This window comes from Mustela nigripes, chromosome 13 (genome assembly GCF_022355385.1).
Source record: "Mustela nigripes isolate SB6536 chromosome 13, MUSNIG.SB6536, whole genome shotgun sequence".
NCBI lineage: Eukaryota > Metazoa > Chordata > Mammalia > Carnivora > Mustelidae > Mustela > Mustela nigripes.
The window spans coordinates 61,566,812-61,590,071 of record NC_081569.1 but is presented as its reverse complement, the minus strand read 5'-3'; the positions used below and the strand labels follow the sequence as shown (position 1 = coordinate 61,590,071).

Here is a 23,260-nt window from a genome sequence, read left to right as displayed (position 1 = left end):
ACAAACTGACTTCATCAGAGTATATGATGTATGTTGAAGAACTGAAGGAAATGGGGTTCTTCTGAAGGTGTAGAATGATCGTAAATTCTAGGTTCACCATTTCATTTATTTTTTCAGAAAGTAAATTTAAAAAAATGTCTAATTCCATTATAATTAACATAGTGTTATTTTAGTCAGGTGTACAATATAATGATTCAATATTTACATACCTTTTTCAGTGTTTATCACAGTAAGTGTACTCCTAATCCCCTTCACCTTTTTCACCCATCCCCCTGTCCATCTCTTCTCTGGTAACCAGTTTGTTTTCTATAATTAAGAGGCTGGTTTTTGTTTGTCCTTTTTTTCTTTGTTTGTTTGTTTCTTAAATTCCACATACGAGTGAAATCATATGGTATTTGTCTTTCTCTAACTCCTTTTGCTTAGCATTATACCCTCTAGATCCATCCACATTGCTACAAGTGGCAGGATTTTATTCTTTTTTATGGTTGAATGATAATCTATCACACACACACACACACATCACATCACATCATATCACATCACATCACTTCTTCTTCTTTTATTCATCTATTGATGACCACTTGGGTTGTTGCCATAATATGGCTATGGTAAATAATGCTGCAGTAAATATTGGGGTGCATACATCTTTTTGAATTAGCGCTTTCATATTCTTTGGGTAAATACCCAGTGGTGCAATTACTGGATCATAGGATAGTTCTATTTTTGATTTTTTGAGGAAACTTCAGTGTCTTTTGTGGTTCCATAAAAATTTTAGGATTATTTGTTCTCCTTCTGTGGAAAATGCTGTTGGTATTTTATTTTATTTTTTTTTAAAGATATTTATTTATTTATTTGACACAGAGAGATCACAAGTAGGCAGAGAGGCAGGCAGAGAGAGGAGGGGAAGCAGACTCCCCGCTGAGTAGAGAGCCTGATTCGGGGCTCAATCCCAGGACCCTGAGATCATGACCTGAGCCGAAGGCAGAGGCTTAACCTACTGAGCCACCCAGGCACCCCCGCTGTTGATATTTTAGTAGGGATTGCTTTAAATCTGTAGATTCCTTTGTGTAGTTTGGACATTTTAACACTATTTGTTCTCCCAATCCATGAGCAGGGAATGTCTTCCATTTGTTTATGTCATCTTGAATATCTTTCATCAGTGTTTTATAGTTTTTAGAGTACAGGTTTTTCATCTCCTTGGCTAAGTTTATTCCTAGGTGTTTTATTATTTTTGATGCAATTGTAAATGCAATTGTATTTGCAGTTGTAAATGCAATTGTAAATGGGATTGTTTTCTTAATTTTTCTTTTTGCTATTTCAATATTAGTATATAGAAATGCTATGGATTTCTTTATACCGATTTTGTATCTTTAGACTACTGAATTCATTCACCAGTTCTAGTAGTTTTGTGGAGGAGTACAGGTTAACCATTTTAATGTTATTTCTATAGGCATTATTGTTTATGGTTTCTTGAATAGATAAATGACATGATAAAATCAGTATTTGGGGGGAGATTATCTTATGAATAGTGTGTGGCCGGTGACATTATGGGACATTCTTGGCCTGAAGTGCTGTCAGATGTGATCAAACGGATGGCGTCCAGAAGAGACACTGCTAGGTGAGCTTGTCAGTAGATAATTGGTGGTAATTCATTAGAGGAGTCATCATCAGCAAAGTCCAGTAGGATGTTTATAAAAGGTAAGTGAAGTACAGGACAAAGCAAGCTCATGCTTATCATTCTAAGATGGACATTTGGCCCTGGGGAGCGGGGAGAGGGGGAGTAGAGTGGAGAAGAAGGGGCAAGCTCTAGAAAGTCCAGGATATTAGATAGTTCATGAATGCTTGTTTTCAGTCTCCCTTCTTTCCTTCTTAGATGCCTGGTAAATGTGAACCACTGTACTAGGAGCTAGGAATATAAACAGGGCATGGTCTATGTCCTCAGCAGTTCACAGTCAAGTCAGACTGACTCTGAGAATGAATAATGATGTTATAGAATGATAAGTTATCAAAAAATGTATAAAAAATACAAGAAAGAGGAAGGTGGGTGCACCTGGGTACTCAATCGGTTAAACATCTGTTTTTGGCTTAGGTCACGATCCCAGGGTCATGAGGTTGAGCCGTGCATCAGGCTACCTGCTCAATGGGAAGCCTGCTTCTCCCTTTCCCTCTGCCTGCTGCCCCCCTGTGCTTGTGCGTGCCCTCTTGCTCGCTCTCTCTCAAATGAATAAATAAAACCTAAAAAGAAAGAGGAATGGGGGTGCCTGGTGGCTCAGTTGATTAAGTGTCTGCCTTTGGCTCAGGTCATTATCCCAGAGTCCTGGGATTGAGTCTCGCATTGGGCTCTCTGCTCACCAGGGAGCCTGCTGCTCCCTCTCCCTCTGCCTGCTGCTCTGCCTACTTGTGATTGATCTCTCTCTCCCCCTTTCTCTCTCTGTCAAATACATAAATAAAATCTTAAAAGAAAAAAGAGGAATGTATAAAAAGATCTATAGGAGCATTGACAAGGGAACAAAAGGGAAACTAAGCAGAAGCTCAGTTGTCCAAACCAGGGAGTTAGGACAAAACTAGCAGCAAGGATGAATGGTTCATGACATCAAGAGTATTGTGGTTGCTAGAACTCCATAAATGTTTCCTGCTGGGCCTCAGGGAGAGAGTGAGGTGGGCTTGAGTCTTTAGGTGAGAGGTTAAGTGGCACCAGTAATATGGAGAGAAAGGAATGTAGTGTAAAGGAACCAGTGAGGGCCTTAAAGTATTTGAAGAACATAGAGGCTGAGGATTCCAAGTACATACTCTATGACATGGTGATGTCCTAAAGGTACGCAGTAGGAGTAGACAGAGGGGAGATGGGCAAAGGGTAAGGACTGGAAATTCACAAAAAAGGAAGCCTAAACAATCAATAAACAGATGAAAAGATACTCAAACTTACTAGTAACTAGAGAAATGCAAGTTATGTAGCAAGACACTGTTTCATTCCCTTCAGATTGGCAAAAAAAAAAAAATCTGACAGTACCATGTATTGGTGTGAAGACAGAGAAAAGAAAACTTCCTCATGTCCTGATAGCAGAAGTATAAACTGGTACAATCATTTAAAAAAAGCAATTTGTACCTATTATGTAATGAAGAGGCTAGCAGTCATTTATTCTTTCTGTGTCAGGTATTGTTTTAAATGTTTTTTAAAACATTTTATTTGATTTAGTTTTTACCACAACTTTCCCCAGATTTTATAGTTGAGGAAATACAGTCTAAGAGAGGTTAAATAATCTGTCCACAGTCAAAAAAGTGGTAAGATAAAAAGCCAGATTTTAGCTTAGATCTGTCTCTTTCTAAAACTTGTGTTTATAATCACTAATGATAATAATAGGAAGCATATATTGAGCATTTACTATATGCCAGGTAGTATATTAAATATTAAACATACCTTAGCTGATTTACTTATGTAATAACTCTTTGAGGTAAGTGCTTTTGTTACCCTTCACGGGGCTTTTAGAGATGGAGTACCAAGCTCGCAAATGAAAAAGCTGATATTTACCTCAAGTAGTTTTGAGCACATATACTTTTCTTATATACCAGACTGAAAGATCCAGAGGTGTAGAGTAGACTTTAGGTATATTTTGATTTCAATTCTCTTTTTTTCCCTCTCAGTATATGTATATGTGTACGTATACATATATGTACTTATATATGTGTGTACAGGTATTTGACTTATAACTTTGTAATATATGTAGATTAAACATAGATTTGAAACACATATATTTTAAAATGATTACCGTAAGTTTAGTTGGTTGAGTTTATCACCTCGCAGTTACTTTCTTTTTCCTGTGATGAGAACTTTTAAAATTTGTTAACTGTAATCACCATGCTCTTCATTATATATCCAAGATTTACTTATTTTACAACTGAAGTCTGTACCTTTTAACCATATTTACCCATTTCCCCTACCTCTCACCCCCCACTTCTGGGAACTACTGATCTCGTCTGTGTTTCTGTGAGTTTGGTTTTCTTAGATTCCACGTATAAGTTTTTGCTGTCTGACTTATTTCACTTAGCATAATGCTCTCAGGGCCAATCCAAGTTAATACAAATGGCAAGATTTTCTTATTTTTTTATGGCTGCATAGTATTATAGTGTATATAAATACTATATTTTCTTTATCCATTCATTTATAGATGGACACATCAGTTTTTTCCATGTCTTAGCTATTGTAAATAATGTTGCATTTAACATGGGCATGGGATGTCTCTTCAAGATAGTAATTTCATTTCTTGGGTATATACCCACAAGTGGAATTGCTAGATCATTTGGTAGTTCTGTTTTTAATTTTTAAAATTTTAATCCCAATGTAGTTAACATGCAGTGCTGTAATAGTTTCAAGTATACAATGTAGTGATCCATCAGTTCCACACATTAAGTGCTTATCAAGACAATCCCAGTCCTAATCCCCTTCACCAGTTTTAACCATCTCCCATATATCTGTCTTCTGGTAACCATTTGTTTGTTCTCTACAGTTAAGAGTCTTTTATGGCGTTGTACCTTTTTTCCCCCTTTGTTCATTTGTTTTGTTTCTTTTTTTAAAATGTATTTATTTATTTATTTTATAAGCCCATTTTCTTTGATTTCTTTTCAGTGTAACAGAATTCATTGTTTATGCACTATACCCAGTGCTCCATGCAATATGTGCCCTCCATAATACCCACCACCTGGCTCCCCCAAATTCCCATCCCCAGCCCCTTCACAACTCTCAGATTGTTTTTCAGAGTCCATAGTCTCTTCATGGTTCATCTCCCCTTCCAATTTCCCTCAACTCCCTTCTCCTCTCCATCTCCCCATGTCCTCCGTGTTATTTGTTATGCACCACACAAGCGAAACCATATGATAATTAACTCTCTGCTTGACTTCTTTCATTCAGTATAATCTCTTCCAGTCCCACCCATGTTGATACAAAAGTTGGGTATTTATCCTTTTGATGGAGGCATAATACTCCATAGTGTATATGGACCACATACCATTATCCATTTATTATTCCTTATCCATTTGTCCGTTGAAGGGCATCTTGGTTCTTTCCACAGTTTGGTGACCATGGCCATTGCTGCTATGAACATTGGGGTATAGATGGCCCTTCTTTTCACTATGTCTGTATCTTTGGGGTAAATTCCTAATAGTGCAATTGCAGGATCATAGGGAAGCTCTATTTTTAATTTCTTTTTTTTTTTTTTTTAAATTTGACAGAGCGAGATCACAAGCAGGCAGAGAGGCAGGCAGAGAGAGAGAAGGAAGCAGGCTCCCTGCTGAGCAGAGAGCCTGATGCGGGGCTCGATCCCAGGACCCCGAGATCATGACCCGAGCCGAAGGCAGCGGCTTAACCCACTGAGCCACCCAGGTGCCCCCTATTTTTAATTTCTTAAGGGATCTCCACACTGTTCTCCAAAGAAACTATTTTTACTGGGAAGCCTGAATGGCTCAGTCAGTTAAGTGTCTGCCTTTGGCTTAGGTCATGATCCTGGAATCTTGGGAGCAAGTCCTGTATCAGACTCCCTGCTTGGCGGGGAGTCTGCTCCCCACTCTTCCTGCTGCCCACCCTCTTATGTGCGCTCTCTCTCTCTCACTCTCATTCTATCTCAAATAAATAAAATCTTTAAGAAACTATTTTTATTTTGAGGAAACTCCATACTGTTTTTCATGGTGGCCACACCAATTTACATTCCTAGCAACGAAGCACAGGATCCTCTTTTCTCCACATCCTTACCAGCACTGGTTATTTCTTGTCTTTTTGATAATAACCATTCTAATGGTGTGAGGTAATATTTCCTTGTGGCTTTGATTTGCTATTTGATTTGCTGATTAACGATACTGAGCACTTATTTATGTACCTGTTTACCATTTTACTGTCTTCTTTGGAAAACTGTGCCTCAGGCCCTGTACCTATTCTTAAATCAGACTGGTCTTTTGCTGTTGAGTTGTATCAGATATATAGATATATATTTTTTATGTTATGTTAGTCACCATTAGTTTTTTTTGTCTGTTTGTTTGTTTTTTTTAAACCCACTGAGCCACCCAGGTGCCCCTCACCATTAGTTTTTGATGTAGTGTTCCATGATTCACTGTTTGCATATAATACCTGGTGCTGCATTTAATATGTGCCCTCCTTAATACCCACCATCAGGCTCACCCATTCCCCCATCCCGTCCCCCCCGAAACCCTCAGTTTGTTTCCTGGTGTCCATAGTCTCTCATGGTTCACCTTCCCCTCCGATTCCCCCCCCTTCATTTTTCCTTACCTTCTCCTAATGTCCTCCATGCTGTATTCCTTATGTTCCACAAATAAGTGAAACCATATGATAATTGACTTTATCTGCTTGACTTCTTTTATTCAGCCTAATCTCCTCCAGGCCCATCCATGTTGATACAAAAGTTGGGTGTTCATTCTTTCTCATGGCTGAGTAATATTCCATTGTGTATATGGACTACATCTTCTTTATCCATTTGTCTGTTGAAGGGCATCTTGGCTCTTTCCACAGTTTGGCTATTGTGTATGTTGCTGCTATGAACGTTGTGGTGCATGTGGCCCTTCTTTTCACTACATCTGTATCTTTGGTGTAAATAACCAATAGTGCAATTGCTGGGTCTATTTTTAACTTTTGAGGAACCTCCACACTTTTTTCCCATAGTGGCTATAGCACCTTGCATTCCCACCAACAATATAAGAGGGTTCCCCTTTCTCCACATCCTCTCCAACATTTGTTGTTTCTTGCCTTGTCAATTTTTGCCATTCTAACTGGTGTAAGGTGGTATCTCAATGTGGTTTTGATTTGAATTTCCCTAATGGCTAATGATGATGAATATTTTTTCATGTGTCTGTTAGCCATTTGTATGTCTTCTTTGGAGAAGTGTCTGTTCATGTCTTCTGCCCATTTTTTTACTTGATTATTTGTTTTTTGGGTGTTAATTTGAGAAGGTCTTTATAGATCTTGGATTCCAGCCCTTTGTCTGTAGTATCATTTGCAAATATCTTCTCCCATTCCATGGGTTGCCTCTTTGTTTTGTTGACTGTTTCCTTTGCTGTGCAGGGGCTTTTTATCTTGATGAAGTCCTACAAGTTCATTATCGCTTTTGTTTCCCTGGCCTTTGGAGACATGTCTTGAAAAAAGCTGCTGTGGCTAATGTCAAAGAGGTTACTGCCTATGTTCTCTTCTAGGACTTTGATGGATTCCTGTCTCACATTGAGGTCGTTTATCTGTTTAGAGTTTATTTTTGTGTTTGGTGTAAGCAAATAGTCAAGTTTCATTCTTCTGTATAGAGCTATCTAGTTTTTCCAGCACCATTTATTGAAGAAACTGTCTTTTTTTCTGCTGGATACTTTTTCCTGCTTTGTCGAAGATTAGTTGACCATAGAGTTGAGGGTCCATGTCTGGGCTCTCTATTCTATTCCATCATCTATGTGTCTTTTTTTGTGCCAATACCACGTTGTCTTGGTGATCACAGCTTTGTAATATAGCTTGAAATCAGGCAACGTGATGCCTCGTCTTTGTTTTTCTTTTTCAACCTTCCCTTGGTGATTCAGGGTCTTTTTTGGTATCCATACAAATTTTAGTACTGTTTGTTTTGGCACTTTGAAAAATGCCATTGGTATTTTGATCAGGATGGCATTAAAAGTATAGATTGCCCTGGGAACCATAGACATTTTAACAGTGTTTATTCTTCTGATCCATGAGTACAGAATGTTTTTCCATCTTTTTGTGTCTTCTTCAATTTCTTTCATAAGTCTTCTGTAGTTTCTAGAGTATAGATACTTCACCTCTTTGGTTAGGTTTATTCCAAGATATCTTATGATTTTTGGTGCTATTGTAAATGGAATCAATTCCCTAATTTATCTTTCTATAGTTACATTGTTAGTGTATAAGAACGTAGCTGATACCTGTGCATTGATTTTGTATCCTGCCACATTACTGAATTGCTGTATGAGTTCTAGGAATTTTGAGCTGGAGTCTTTAGCACTTTCTACATAAAGTATTTTGTCATCTGCAAAGACAGAGAGTTTTACTTCTTCTATGCCAGTTTGAATACCTTTTACTTCTTTTTGTTGTCCGTTTGCTGTTACTAGGACTTCTAGTACTATGCTGAACAATAGTGGTGAGAGTGGGCATCCTTATGTTCCTGATCTGTTTTTTTTTTTTTTTTTTTTTAATTTATTTGACAGAGATCACAAGTAGGCAGAAAGAGAGGGAAGCAGGCTCCCTGCCAAACAGGGAGCCCGATGCGGGGCTCGATCCCAGGACCCTGGGATCATGACCTGAGCCGAAGGCAGAGGCTTTAACCCACTGAGCCACCCAGACGCCCCTGTGTTCCTGATCTTAGCAGAAAGGCTCTCAGCTTTTCCCCATTGAGAATGATTTTCACTGTGACTTTTCATAGATGGTTTTTATGAAATTGAGGACTGTTCCTCCATCCTTACACTAGGTGGGATTTATCCTTGGGATGCAAGGATGGTTCAACATTTGGAAATGAATCAGTGTGATAGAAAACATTAAATAAGAGGAGAGAGAAGAACCGTATGGTCCTCTGAATTGATACAGGAAAAGCATTTGGCAAAATACAGCATCTTTTCCTGGTTTTTTGGATATTAACCCCTTATCACATATATGATATGTGATAAGGTTTATCCCATTTTATTCCATTCAGTAGGTTGCCTGGTTCATTTTGCTGATGGTTTTCTTTGTTGTGCAGAAGTTTTATATCCCATTCAATAGGTTGCCTTTTCATTTTGTTGATGGTTTTCTTTGTTGTGCAGAAGTTTTATAATTTGGTGTAGTCCCACTTGTTTATTTTTGCTTTTGTCATCTTTGCTTTTGGTGTGAAATTCAAAAAATCATTGCCAAGACCAGGGTCAAGGAGCTTATCCTTATGTTTTCTTTTATGAATTTTATGGTTTCAGGTTTTACATTCAAATCTTTAGTCTATCTTGAGTCGATTTTTGTGTAAAGTATAAGATAGGGTCTAGTTTTCATTCTTTTGCATATGGCTGTCCATCTGACTTTTTTGTGTGTGTGATTATCTCTTCCATATTGTAGACTTAATTCTTATGCTGGTTGAGAGATAGTTGCTGATAGCAACTGGAAGGGAGCTACATTCTTTTCTCCTGAAAAATAACATTTTGGGATGCTTGGGTGACTCAGTTGGTTAAGCAACTGCCTTCGGCTCAGGTTATGATCTGGAGTCCCGGGATCGAGTCCTGATCGGGCTCCCTGCTCGGCGGGAGTCTGCTTCTCCCTCTGACCCTCCCACTTCTCATGCTCTCTCTCTCTCAAATAAATAAATAAAATCTAAAAAAAAATAAATTCTTCTCATAATTGTCATATGAAATGTACTAGGTTTCATTCTGATTAGAATATCCCTAGAAAACAAAAGAAAAAAATATATTTGTCAGAGTAATGTCATACATTGAATGTCTTAAGTCTTGAATATTTAGTTTTCTTGCCATCAACAAATTGATCTCCATAACAAAAGAGAAATGTATCTATTACTCTGATTTTAGAGCAGTTAATGCCCCACTTTGGGTCTGGGAGTGGATCAAACCCATTGAGATAGTAGATACATGATAAAGGAAGATCATTCCCCAATTTGGGTAATTTGGGTACTATTAGTAAGGGGGAATGAACACTGGATATTTAGTCAGGAAGATGTTTTATGGGGCACCTGGGTGGCTCAATCAGTTAAGTGTCTGACTCTTGATCTCAAAAAAAAAAAAAAAAAATCCTTTATAAATATGCTGTGTCATTTAATTTTCTCGATAGTTTTGCTGAGGAAACTGAGACTTGCTTAAGGTTCCATAATTATTAAGTGGCAGAATGAGATTTAACTCTAAGCTAGTCCTTTTTTTTCTTTCCTTCAGTCTTGTGTCTTCTTCAAAGAAAAATAATAGGTTGTCCCACATGGTATATGGCATCAATGACCCTATCTTCTAAGATTTCAAAGTGATTTTCTGTAGATTCCTTAATTTATATATCATCACAAGGTGCCAAAATTATGGGGTTCAGTTTAAGCAGTGCTTAAACAGAAACTTATAACAGTGAACACCTATATTGAGAAGCCAAAAAGATCTCCAGTAAATTACCTAACCTCCCACCTTATGACCGTAGAGAAGGAAGAACAAATTAAACCTAAAGGTAGCAGAGCCAACCTGGCTGTCTTAGTCGGTAGAGCATTTGACTCTTGATCTTGGGTTTGTGAGTTCAAGCCCCTTCTTGGATGCCTGGGTGGCTCAGTCTCTTAAGTGTCTGCCTTTGATTCAGATCATGATCCCAGGGTCCTGGGTTTGAGCCCCACGTCGGGCTCTTTGCTCAGAGGGAAGTATGCTTCTCCTTCTACCTATCACTCCCCCTGCTTGTGCTCTATCTGACAAATAAGTTAAAATCTTTAAACAAAAACAAAACAATCTAAAGCAAGGAGAAGGAAGGAAATAGTAAAGATTACAGTGGAAATGAATGAAATAGAGGGTAGAAAAACAAGAAGGGGAACAAAAAAAAACCCAAAAATTGGTTCTTTGAAAAAAAAAAAAAAGAACAAAATTAACATACCTTTAGCTGGACAGACCAAGAAAAAATGAAGAATCAAATTACTAAAACCAGGAATGAAAGAGGGGACATTTCTTTTGAACTTATAGAAATGAAGAGGATTATAATAAGGGAAAACAGCCTTGAAAAAGAACAATGAAGCTGAAGTATTTACACTTTCTGATTTCAGAACTTTCTACAGAATGATAGTAATTATGGTACTGGCGTATAGATAGAAATGTAGATCAGCGGAAAGAATTGAAAGTCCAGAAGGTGTCACATTATGGTCAGCTTATTTATTTATTTATTTAAAGATTTTTTTTTTTTAAAGATTTTATTTATTTATTTGACAGAGAGAGATTACAAGTAGGCAGAGAGGCAGGCAGAGAGAGAGAGGAGGAAGCAGGCTCCCTGCTGAGCAGATAGCCCGATGTGGGGCTCGATCCCAGGACCCTGAGATCATGACCTGAGCCGAAGGCAGAGACTTAACCCTCTGAGCCACCCAGGCGCCCTATGGTCAGTTTATTTTTGACAAGGGTGCCAAGAACATTCAATGGGGAAAGGAGTCTTTTCAAAACATGGTGCCAGCACGACTCCATTGGATATTGTAAAAGAATAAACAGCACATATATTGGTCTCTGCTCCTAGTTCCTGGCAGAGACCTCTTATAATCCATGTAATCTCTTGAGTGATAACAGCACTAGGAGCAACTTTTGTTCTGATACTTGGTCTTAGTACTTTTGGCTAGGACACTGGTTCCTGACACAGAGCTCCTGTGTTCCTAAGCATTTCCTGGGCGATAGGAGTTTCTCGTGTTCCAATGAAGCAACTCTTGGTGGGCTCCTTAATAGCTTCAGGATGATGGCAGGTCACAAGAAAGACTAGGTCATGATTAGAAGTTTGGAATTTTCAGCCTTATCCTCTGTCCTCTGGGAAGTAGTAAAGATTCCAGAAGGATGGGGTTCAGAGATCTTCTGAGCTGGTGCACACTTGGAGGTGCTGGAAGAGTGGTGCACACAGAAGGAGCATGGCAGCTCTGCACCACTTCCCACACAGCTCTCCCTATGTGTCTCTAAATCTGGCTGCTCATCTGTACTCTTTATTATAGCCTTTGTAATATATTGGTAAATCTAAGTATCTCCCTGAATTCTATAAGCTAGCAAACTGTCAAACCCAAGGAGGGGGTCATTTATACAGGTGACAACCTGGGACTTGGGATTGGCATTTCAAGTAGGGGCAGTGTTGCAGAACTAAGCCCTTTTGGGGATCTGATGTAAACTCCAGGGAGATAGAATTGAATTAAATTATAGGACAGACACCCAGCCAGCCGGTCTCGAGGAGAATAGCTTGATGTGTGGAAAGCCCACACATCTGGTATCAGAAGTGTTTTGAGTGTGGTAGTAGTGGAAGAGTAAAGGAGAAACACAAGAGGAGTGTGTCTTCCATCTCAGTTATACACATGCAAAAGAATGAAGTTGGACCCTTACCTCGTACCATATATAAACCCATATATAAAAATTTATTCAAAATGGGGGCACTTGGCTGGCTTAGTTGGTGGAGCATTTGACTCTTGATCTCAGGGTCATAAATTCAAGCCCTACATAAGATGTAGAATTTACTTACAAATAAAAAAATAAAATCTTTCTGAGGGTTTTGAAGGGGCAGGGGGTGGGAGATTGGGGGAACTAGGTGGTGGGTATTAGGGAGGGCACAGATTGCGTGGAGCCCCGCGTGTGGTGCAAAAACAATGAATACTGTTAACGCTGAAAAGAAATAAAAAATTAAAAAAAAAAAGAATAGAGGGAAGACACCTCAAAAATAAAATAAAATAAAATCTTTAAAAAATTTCTTCACAGTGGATCAAAGACTTAAACATAAAACTCTTACAAGAAAACATATGTGTAAATCTTTGTAATCTTGGATTAGGCAATGAGTCCTTAGATATGTTGCTAAAACTGTAAAACAGCAAAACAAAAAATGGATTAATTGGACTTTATCACATTTAAAAACTCTTGTGCTTCAAAGATCACCATCAAGAAGGTGAACAGACACAGCACCTGGGTGGCTCAATTGTTAGGCAACTGCCTTCGCTCAGGTCAGGATCCCAGGGTCCTGGGATTGAGTCTGTATTGGGCTCGCTGCTTGGCGGGGAGCCCGTTTCTCCCTCTACCTGCTGCTACCCCTACTTGTGCTCTCTCTCTGTTAAATAAATAAAATAAATTTTTAAAAAATGTGAACAGACAACCCACCGAATAGGAGAAAATATTTTCAAATCACGCATCTGATAGGACTGTATTTAGAATATATAAAGAACTCATAAACTCAGTAATAGAGACACAAAACACAATTTAAAAATCAGCAAAGGATCTGAATAGACATTTCTCCAGAGAAGATATACAGATTGCCAGTAAGCACATGAAAAGATGCTCAACATTATTAGTGATTATGGAAATTATAATTATCAATTAATTATAATTATTAATTATCAAAATTATACTGAGATGTCAGTTCACTCTCACTAGGATGACTACAGTAAAAAGAAATACAGATAACAGGAGTTGGTGAGGATGTGGAGAAATTAGAAGCCTCATATGTTACCGGTAGGAATATAAAGTTGTGCAGCTTTTTTGGACAACAGTCCAGCAGTTCCTATGGACTGCTTAAGATTAAACACATTAATAACTATATAAGATTAAGCATAGCTACATAATGGATATTATTGACAATGAAAAGAAGTGAAATATTGATACCTGCCACGACATGGATGAGTTTTGAACACATTATGCTAGGTGCAAGAAACCAGTCACAAAAACTACTTATTGTATGATTCCATTTATGTGAAATGTCCAGAATAGTCAGGTCTGTAGAGATAGAAAGTAGTTTAGTGGGACTGACTCTCATGGGGTTGGGGGAGTTGCAGGGGGAAGTGGAAGTGACAACTAATAAGTATGGGTTTTTTGGTGGGGTAGGGTAGGGCTGTTGAAAATGTTCTAATGTTGATTATGGTGGTGGTTGTACAACTGGGAATATACTAAAAACAATTGAATTACACTTTAAATGGGTGAATTTAGTGGTACATTAATAATGTTCCAATAAAGGTATTGTAAAAAACTTATTCATTGTTTAGTTAGTGTGTACCCTGTGCAGAGCTGGGTATTAGAGCCCCTACCCTAGGAGTACTTACAGTCTAGTGGTCAGACAAGCAAAGACAGTATAGCCTAATGATGCTGCAGTTAAATTTATGTATCATATTCTGGTGCCTTTAATGAGAATGTATGGGAAGCTATTAAGTAGGAATAAAATGAGGATTGGTGTGGGTTTGACATCAGTCCTGTCCTAGTCTGACATTAAGATTATTTAGATGTCATGGGGGCACTTGGCTAGCTCAGTTGGTAGAGTGTGCAAATCTTGATCTCAGAGTTGGATGAAGAGATTACTTAAAAATAAAATCTTTTATTTATTTATTTTTAACGATTTTATTCATTTATTTGAGAGAGAGAGACAGAGAGCACGTGGACATGAATGTGAGGGAGGGGCAGTCAGAGAGGGAGAAGCAGACTCCCGGCTGAGCAGGGAACCTGATGTAGGGCTCCATCCCAGAATCCTGAGGTGAAGGCAGGCACTTAACGGACTGAGCCACACAGATGTCCTAAAATAAAATCTTCTTTAAAAAGACTATTTACATGTCTTTTATACTGGGAGTTCTTAAAACTTTATAAAATGGTTTATCTAGGGACTTTGTGTGGTTTTTGTAATATTTCTGGACCTCTCCTCTAATCTTACTGTGCATGAAGTTGAATAACTATTTTTGTGAACGTGGAATCATAATCACGCCTAGCAGTGCATAGTGTGGGACTGTCTTGTTTTGTTTGTTTGTTTGTTTGCTTACCAGCTAGGTTTGACCTAGGAGACTGCCTGACTTATAAAGATTGCTGTAGTTCTGGTATCTGGATTCTCCTCAGGACTCTTAATGACAGTTTATTAGGTCTCTCCTGATATATTATGGGTTTAGCAAGCTGATTCTCTTTCCCTTTGGTTTCTCTTTCTCCACAGCAATGATTTTGAATTATTAACACTCTCTTCAAGTATAACTTACCCTGCTTCCTTCATTTTTAGAGATTATTTTGCAGAATTCTTCATATCTGAAAAGTGGGGAAAATAATAATACTTAAGGTGTGAAGATTAAATGCATGTAAAGCACTTAATATAATGCCTGGCACAATATGCTTGCATATTATGCATGTTTTACTAGCTATCATTATTTATATTAATTTGTTTATTCACAGATACTAATTGGGCATTTCACTAATTGACAGGTGCTGTGCTAGTCACCAGAACAAGATAGATACGGTCCCTGTACTCAGTTTGTACTAGTTATTACAATAGTTATTTTTATACTCTAAGTGGTGGTGAAGAATTACTGTTCCGTTAAATTGTAGTTTCTTCATGCTTCTAAAAATTTGTACATATTATTGAACCAAGGATTTTCACTAATTGCATGTATCTAAAATATAAGAGCAATAGTACACTATGCTAAAAAGTGTGAGTTAAGAACTCAATTAAGCTCTAACCGATATCAATGAAGATGTGTTGGTGAATCCTAAAGAGTTTGCTACAGACTTTGTATTTTGTTTATCAGTCAAGGATCTACAGTTTATTTGATTTCTTTTTTTTTTTTATATAAGTAGGATGTTTTCACTATCAAGAGATAAATAGTATTTTGGTGTTATATACCATAAGATATTTTTGAAAGAACATTCTGAGAAGCATTAAATACAGTATGGCTTTTGTTTTTAGATGGTTGAAATGTCTTTGTAATAGACATCCATAATTTAAATGTTATATGCTAGGAAGGTGGAATTTTTAATGGATAATAAGAATAAAATACTTCCTAAATGATTTTTAAATTGTTTGTTTGAAGCTGAGGGAAAGAGTAAATTGCGAATTGGCCGTCATTTCATTCTTTCATTCTTACTGCAGTTTACTAGATGACAGACACAGTTTTGCAAATATTTGTAAAATACATGTAAAGTGATGCACATGCATTGTACACACTGGGAATTATTGCTCCCATTGAACATATTTTTTGTGAGTTCCACCCCTTTCCAGCAAAACCACAGAGAAAGAGAGAATAGTGTAAAGAAGTTGAATTATTAACTAAAATAAGTCTGGATTGTATTTGTATTTTAAGTCCGTCAGTAGAAAGTTTTTGTTTTTGTTTTTGTTGTAATTTTGAGGTGTATTTCTCATTTATTCACCAAATCTTGCCCGTCCATCTCTTGGCGTATGACTTGCTCACTTTACAGGCAAACTTCTTCAAAGATTACCCTCACTGCCTCATAGTTGATTCATACTTTATTCCATTGAAGACTGGCTGTCGCCCTTTCTTACTCACTAGTGACTTCTTAATTTTTATATTAACCAGCACTTCTCAGCCTTTCTATAGCATTTGCCATTAGCCAAAATGTTTTTTCTCATTGTATGTCTATAATACCTCTTTCTCTTAGTTTTCTCATACCTTTCTGGCTATTACTTGTTTCCCTTTATGCATTCTTTTATTTTTTCCCATGCTCTAAATGTTTCATTTTCTAAAATTCAGTTCTTAGATTGATTTTCTTCTCATTCTTTATATTCTTCCTACTTGGTTGTTTTCCATCGGTGTGTGTAGTTCTGTTTGTCTTCCATGAACTTATGGTTCCCCAGTGTATTTCTTCAGCTCAGCTTTTTGCTCAGCAGCAGGCTTAAAATTACAATTGTCTGCTAAATTCACCAGATTGTCCTTAAACTCAACATTCTAATATCCCTTACAGCCTATACAACCTACTATATATTCTCTTATTTTGGTACAACTTACCATTTAATTATACCAGTTTCTAGCCAGAAATTGTCTTTGGTATCTCTCATATTTATCTTATTTTTTCCATCTCTCCTATACTATTTATCATTTAAACCCTATTCTCTCTCAGGATATTGTAACTGTTCCCAGAGTGACCTTTCTGCCTTTAGAGTTGACCTCTGTGTGGTCTGTCATTGCCACCATAGCAGTGTTCTAAAGTACAATGTTTTAAGTGTGTTTTTCCTCATCTTAAAGTTTTGTAGATGCTTCTCTTTACCCAGCAATAGATCCAATAGATCATATATCCATCCATGGCCCATCTGCTTTTGGAACACTTAGAGAACTTTTGAAGAGCTCCAACCTGGGGCGCCTGGGTGGCTCAGTGGGTTAAGCCGCTGCCTTCGGCTCAGGTCATGATCTCAGGGTCCTGGGATTGAGTCCTGCATCGGGCTCTCTGCTCAGCAGGGAGCCTGCTTCCTCCTCTCTCTCTGCCTGCCTCTCTGCCTACTTATAATCTCTCTCTGTCAAATAAATAAATAAATCTTTAAAAAAAAAAAAAAGAAAAGCTCCAACCTGTATTTTTCCCCACCAATTCTGAATCACTAAAGAGTGCAGGAATTTACAGAGTTTTCCAAGATGATTTTGATACATAGCTGGGGCTGAGAAAAACTGACTTCTCCATGTGGCTTACTTTCCTTGTTATAGAGTCTAAGACCCTTCAGGGCCTCATGTCTCTTGCTTCTCCAGCATCTCCTCATTCTGTTCTCCCTTCATTCACTATGCTCCAGACAAAATGCCCTCTTCTTGCCCTGGAGCCCACCAGTGTTAATCCTTTTCTAGGACCTTTGTTTGCTTTTGTTGAATCAGGGCAGACTCTGGATTTCTATCTGTTCCACTCTGCCTTCCTCTGCACCCTAGTCAGCACCTCCTTGGATTTCATAGGTAAAACCCAGGTTGGAAACCACTGAACTAATCCAAATCATTGAGGCAAAGAAAGATTAAGTGATTAAGGGACTGAAGTCATATATTGGTGAATGGCAGACCATATCTGAAATTCAGGATTTATACTTATAAAATAAATTTATATTATATTTATATATATACATATATATTTCAGGATTTATATTTATACAATAAATTTATATTATAAATATAATATTTGTATCCCCCAGGTTTTATATTCCTAACAGAGTTCTTATTTATTGCTCTTCTCGGTTTTCATACGTATAATATCCAGGCAAGTTGATCTGCAATGACCTTTTAATTCTTTACTTCATAAATAAGTTATCTTTCATTTATTTCCTCATTCATTTATTTATTCATTCAATAAACATGTGTTTGACTACACACAGAGCAATGTAGGGTCCAGGGGGAGGTGGATAGAAAATTTGAATAATACAGATTTCCTATTTTTAAGGTTCTTAAGACAGGTCCTTTATATTCAACTATAAAATACTATGCAAAAAAGCAAATTATTAATTATTTAGAAGAGAAATCATAGCATAACCTTTTCCACTGTTTTCTGTCTTTCTTTCTTTCTTTTATCCAGGGAAAGACCACGTTTGTAGATTTATTGGCTGTGGGAGGAATGATCGATTCAACTATGTGGTCATGCAGTTGCAGGTAGGTTACTTGGAAATGTATCTTAAAATATTTCAGTTTTGATCAAAGTACCTAATTTCAGCAGATATGAATAAAATAGAATTCTTGGTATCATCTCAGAATGTTTTATATTATGCAGATGGAATTTCATTTAAACAGATTTGACATAGATTTTCCCAAAGATGGAAGGGTTGTTCGTTTTTGGGGTTTTTTTTGCTATTTTTTTAATTAACATATAATATATTATTTGTTTCAAGGGTATAGGTCTGTGAATCCTCAGTCTTACACAATTCACCACACTCACCATAGCACATACCCTCTGTAATGTCCATCACCCAGTTACCCCATCCCTTCCAACCCCCTCCCCTCCAGCAACCCTCAGTTTGTTTCTTGAGGTTAAGAGTCTCTTATCCTTTGTCTCCCTCTCTGGTTTCGTCTTGTTTCATTTTTCCCTCTGGAAGGGTTGTTCTTGTCAACTATCCATTGATTATCATCATTGCAGTTTTTCAATCCCCACATGGATTATTGGATAGGAATCTTGCCCAGTTCCTCTCCCTTCCTCTCTTTGTTACCTCTAGTTTTTAATTTATGTGCTCAAGAACCAACTTTGACTGCTTGAAAATATAAATATTACTTGATACATAGGAGAAATGCATTCCTTTTTCTTTTTTCATTCATTAACATAGTTCTGTTTCCTAGATGGAGAGTGGAGTTGGGTTGGGAGAGCAGAGGAAAGAAATTCAGAAAAAGTTTCAGAAAACTAAGGAGACCAGTGTAGATCAGATAACGATGGCCTTTGTGACCTTTGGCAGGCTCCTCTGGATTTATCCAACAACCTTTCCAATTGACTTTCTGCAGTATTTTTTCCTGTTCATAAGAAAATTATCCACCATTAGCCATGCATCTGTACAGTTATGATTGACTTGATTTGGAGTAAAGCTAATATAATTGTTAGAGGGTACTCTATCTTACATGACATATTGAAGATAAATACTATGTTTCCCCTTGTGTATTGTGATAAAATTTACATAGTCAGCTTCTCACTGCCACTTTTAATTTTTTCTAAAAATCCTCAATTCTTTTGGGTATGGAGGGCAGGAGGGGCAGAAGGAGAGGTTGAAAGAAAATCTTAAGCAGGTCCATGCTCAGGACAGAGCTTGATGCAGGCTCGATCTCATGATCCAGAGATCATGACCTGAGCCAAAATCAGGAATTTTATGCTCCACTGAGTGAGCCACCCAGGCGCCCCCTAAATTTATTATTCTTTATTACCCTTTTCCTCTTGGTGATTCAGTTGTAGAATACCTGCCTTAAAAATTTTAAGGACTGGGGCACCTGGGCGGCTCTTAAAATCTGGGTCTTGAAATCTTACGGGTTTGAGAATTTGTGCTTCTTTTCTCATTTCTACCTGCAAAATCTGGGAAGAGTCTCATGAAATTTCCTTTCACCATTGAGGCTTTACATGAGCAGCTTTCATATAGCTAAAGGGTGATATTTTGTGAAAAAGCGTTATCACCTAGGGAGGGGCAAAAAAATTTTTGAATCTTATAATCATACAGATGTAGATCTAGATTTCCTAACATCAGAGCTGCCTTATTTTAAGAATTTTTTCTTATTGTGAAAAAAATTAAACATACACAAAATAAAATAGTATAATGAACACCTTTGTCCTCATCACCCAGCTTCAGTAGTTATCAGTACATGATCCATCTTGTTCCTGGTGTATTCTTCCTCTCCTCTACCTCCACCGATTATTTCAAAGCAAAATGGAAGCATATTTTATCTGGAAATGCATGAATATGTATTCCTAAGAGAGACTCTTTTTCTCCTCTTAATCACAGTATACAGTAATTCCTTAATAATAGCATTAAATAACAAGATAATCTTCAGATTTCCTTATTGTATATCTTCTATTTTATTTTTTTTTAATATTTGGATTACTTAAATCTGGTTTCACAGAGGGTTCCACATGTTGCATTTGGTGGATATAATTCTTAAACCTTCTTTACTTTATAGGTTCCCTCTATTTTTTTTACAGTTTTTTTTTGTTGTTGTTCATATTGTCATTGACAAAAATGATGTTGCTTGTCATGAAGTTCACATATTCTGGAGTTTGCTGATTATCTCCCTCCTTATTTAACATGTTGTTCTATCCACTGTATTTTCTGTAAACTGGTGATTAGATCTTTGTTTTTAATTAGCCAGAGTACTTCAGAGGTGAGTGGTAGGTTCTTCTTGCATCTCATCCCTAGGCAATGTCTGGGTTGTCTCTTTTTAATATTCTTAGGATTGATCCTTGAGATTCAGGGACAGTCAGCCTGATGCATCCTTTTTAAAGCTCCCAGTAGTTTTTCTTCTAGGTTTTATCAACTGATTAGTAATCATTGCCTAGATCCATTACTTCAGTGGGGTTGCAGGTGTATGATTCTAATTCTATCAGTTTTCCTTAATTAATAGCTGGAATTCTTCAAAAAAGCACTCCCTCAACTATTAGGTTACCTGAGATAATTTTATATATAGGAAAGGCAGGATTTGCCCTTGTTTCTTTTCTTCTGTTTACTAGTTTTCAAAATAACAAGTTGGTTCCCTAATATTTTCCAAAGAGGACTGATGAGCTCTGTCTTTTTTAAAAAACATATGAGTTCATTGGGGCGCCTGGGTGGCTCAGTTGGTTAAGCGGCTGCCTTCGGCTCAGGTCATGATCCCAGCGTCCTGGGATCGAGTCCCACATAGGGCTCCTTGCTCGGCAGGGAGCCTGCTTCTCCCTCTGTCTCTCCCTGCCACTCTGTCTGCCTGTGCTCACTCTCGCTCCCTCTCTCTCTCTGACAAATAAATAAAATCTTAAAAAAAAAAAAAAAAAACATATGAGTTCATGGATTTCACATCTTTTATATTTCTCAATTATTGCAGTTGTTTTTAATGTTCAAATTGCTCAATCTTCGACCAATAGGTCTTCTTTCAAGTTGGATTCTGATTCATTTTGGTAAGACCAGACTATAGCAGTCTTTGATAGCATCCTTACTTTCTCATCCAATATCATGTTCCAAGCTCATTCTGTGTGTTTCATGCTTCAGAGCTAGAATCAGCCATTTCTCCAGTAAGCCCTGATTCCTCTTCATGGGAAATGGTATTTAGAGACCACAAACTCTAGAGGCTATGGGTATCTCTTGCAATTGGGTTCAACATTGTTTTAAATTCATTTCAAGTGGATAGGTTCAGGGTACACATTTTTTAAAAGAGAAAGTAGATATTTCTAGTTCAAATTTGTGACAGTAGGGTTGCTGACAACTTATTTTTATCTCTTTGCTCTTACACACTTTTAAATATATGTAGATGAAATGATATGGGGATTTACATGAAAATAATCCAGCATATATATGTGTGGGAAGGAAAAGGGTGTGCATTGCAAAGGTGTGGGGGAGTAGGTAACAAACAGGTAAAACAAGATTAGCTATGAATTGATAATTGTTAATTCTTGGTGATGAGTAGTTATATGAGGGTTCATTATATTATTTTCTTTTAGGTTCACTTCACATTTTTAGTAGTAAAATCCACTTGCATTTTTATTGGGATCATGTTAAATTTATAGAATTACTTAGGGGAAAATGATTTTTTTTCCATTCAATAATATTCATTCTGTGTTATGAATAAGAATCCCTGGTGGCTGTGTACCAGTCAGTAAGATGAGTGTACCATAATTTATTTAACCTTTCATTTATTGATAGATATGTGGATTGTTTTCAGTTTTTCTTTGTAACAAATAATAACTACTTTTATTTATTTACTTTTATTTATTTAGTTTATACTGTGAAGTTTTTTTAATTAAATTAATTTATTTATCTTCAGAAAAACAGTATTCATTATTTTTTCATCACACCCAGTGCTCCATGCAATCCGTGCCCTCTATAATACCCACCACCTGGTACCCCAACCTCCCACCCCCCTGCCACTTCAAACCCCTCAGATTGTTTTTCAGAGTCCATAGTCTCTCATGATTCACCTCCCCTTCCAATTTATACTGTGAAGTTTTTAATTTTAATTAGGTGAATAAAACCTTCATGTATTTACCATGTTAATAACTTTCCCCCATACTCCTGCTAGCCTTATATTTTATCTTTTTGGATTTTGTTAGTTGTTACCTTAGTTTACATTTTAAAAGATGTGAAATTTTAGGGACGCCTGGGTGGCCTGTTGAATAAGCATCTACCTTCGGCTCAGGTCATGATCCTGGGGTCCTGGAATCAAGTCCTAGACCGGGTTCCTTGCTGAGGGGGGAGTCTGCTTTTCCCTCTGCCTGCTCCCCCTGCTTGTGTGCTCTTTCTTTCTCTCTGACAAATAAATAAATAAATAAAAATTTTAAAGAGATTTAAAAATAACTGATTTGAAATTTTAGAATCATTACTACTGTCATAAATCAAATTAATTGATTTTCCTTCAAAAGCTTTTATAATGGTGGAAGTTGTTTACAAATAAAGTTCCAGTATTTCTCAGGTATATTTTTGGAAATCAAAATACTGATTTTTGAGAAAAAAATGATTGGAATGCTCGTAAGTTATTAGCTACTCATGGGATTGTAAAACTCATTATTGTAGATTATCACTTATTTTATATTTGGAATTATTGCTCTGGGTACATATGTTTTCTATATTTTCAAATAATCAAGACTATATTTTGTTATGGCATGAAAGACGGAAACATGATGACTCAAAAACATAGTAAGCTCAAAAACTTCTGGTTATTCTTAAATTTCTTTGAAACATTCATGCTAAACCTTAATGGAATCTCTTCTCCTGAATGAGAGAGTCACGATTTGTGTAAAGTCCTTGCTCTGTCAGAAAATTTTTTTTTTAAAGATTTTATTTATTTATTTGACAGAGATCACAAGTAGGCAGAGAGGCAGGCAGAGAGAGAGAGAGGAGGAAGCAGGCTCCCTGCTGAGCCGAGAGCCCGATGAGGGACTCCATCCCAGGACCCTGAGATCATGACCTGAGCCGAAGGCAGTGGCTTAACCCACTGAGCCACCCAGGCGCCCTGTCAGAAATTTTTTAAAGATTTATTTATTTGAGAGAGAGCATGAGCCAGGGGGTGGGGGGTAGAGGAACAGAAAGAATCCCAAGTGGAGGCTCTACTGAGTGTGGGTCCTGCGCTGCTCAGGGCTCCATCCCACAACCCCAAGACCATGACCTGAGCGGAAACCAAGACTTGGATGCTCAACCAACTGAGCTACCCAGGTTCCCCTGTCAAGTCATTTTTTTTTTTAAAGATTTTATTTATTT

The 23,260-nt window shown here is 37.3% G+C and overlaps 1 protein-coding gene across 2 annotated transcripts in view; it reads left to right on the top strand.

Annotated features, from left to right (window-relative positions):
* TTBK2 (tau tubulin kinase 2) overlaps window positions 1–23,260 on the top strand; it is a 177,395-nt gene that overhangs the window by 69,476 nt on the left and 84,659 nt on the right. For both annotated transcript variants that reach the window (XM_059372637.1, XM_059372638.1), the window contains one exon: window positions 17,932–18,005. In XM_059372637.1, coding sequence (XP_059228620.1) covers window positions 17,932–18,005 — 74 coding nt within the window. The remainder of the gene's footprint in view (window positions 1–17,931; window positions 18,006–23,260) is intronic.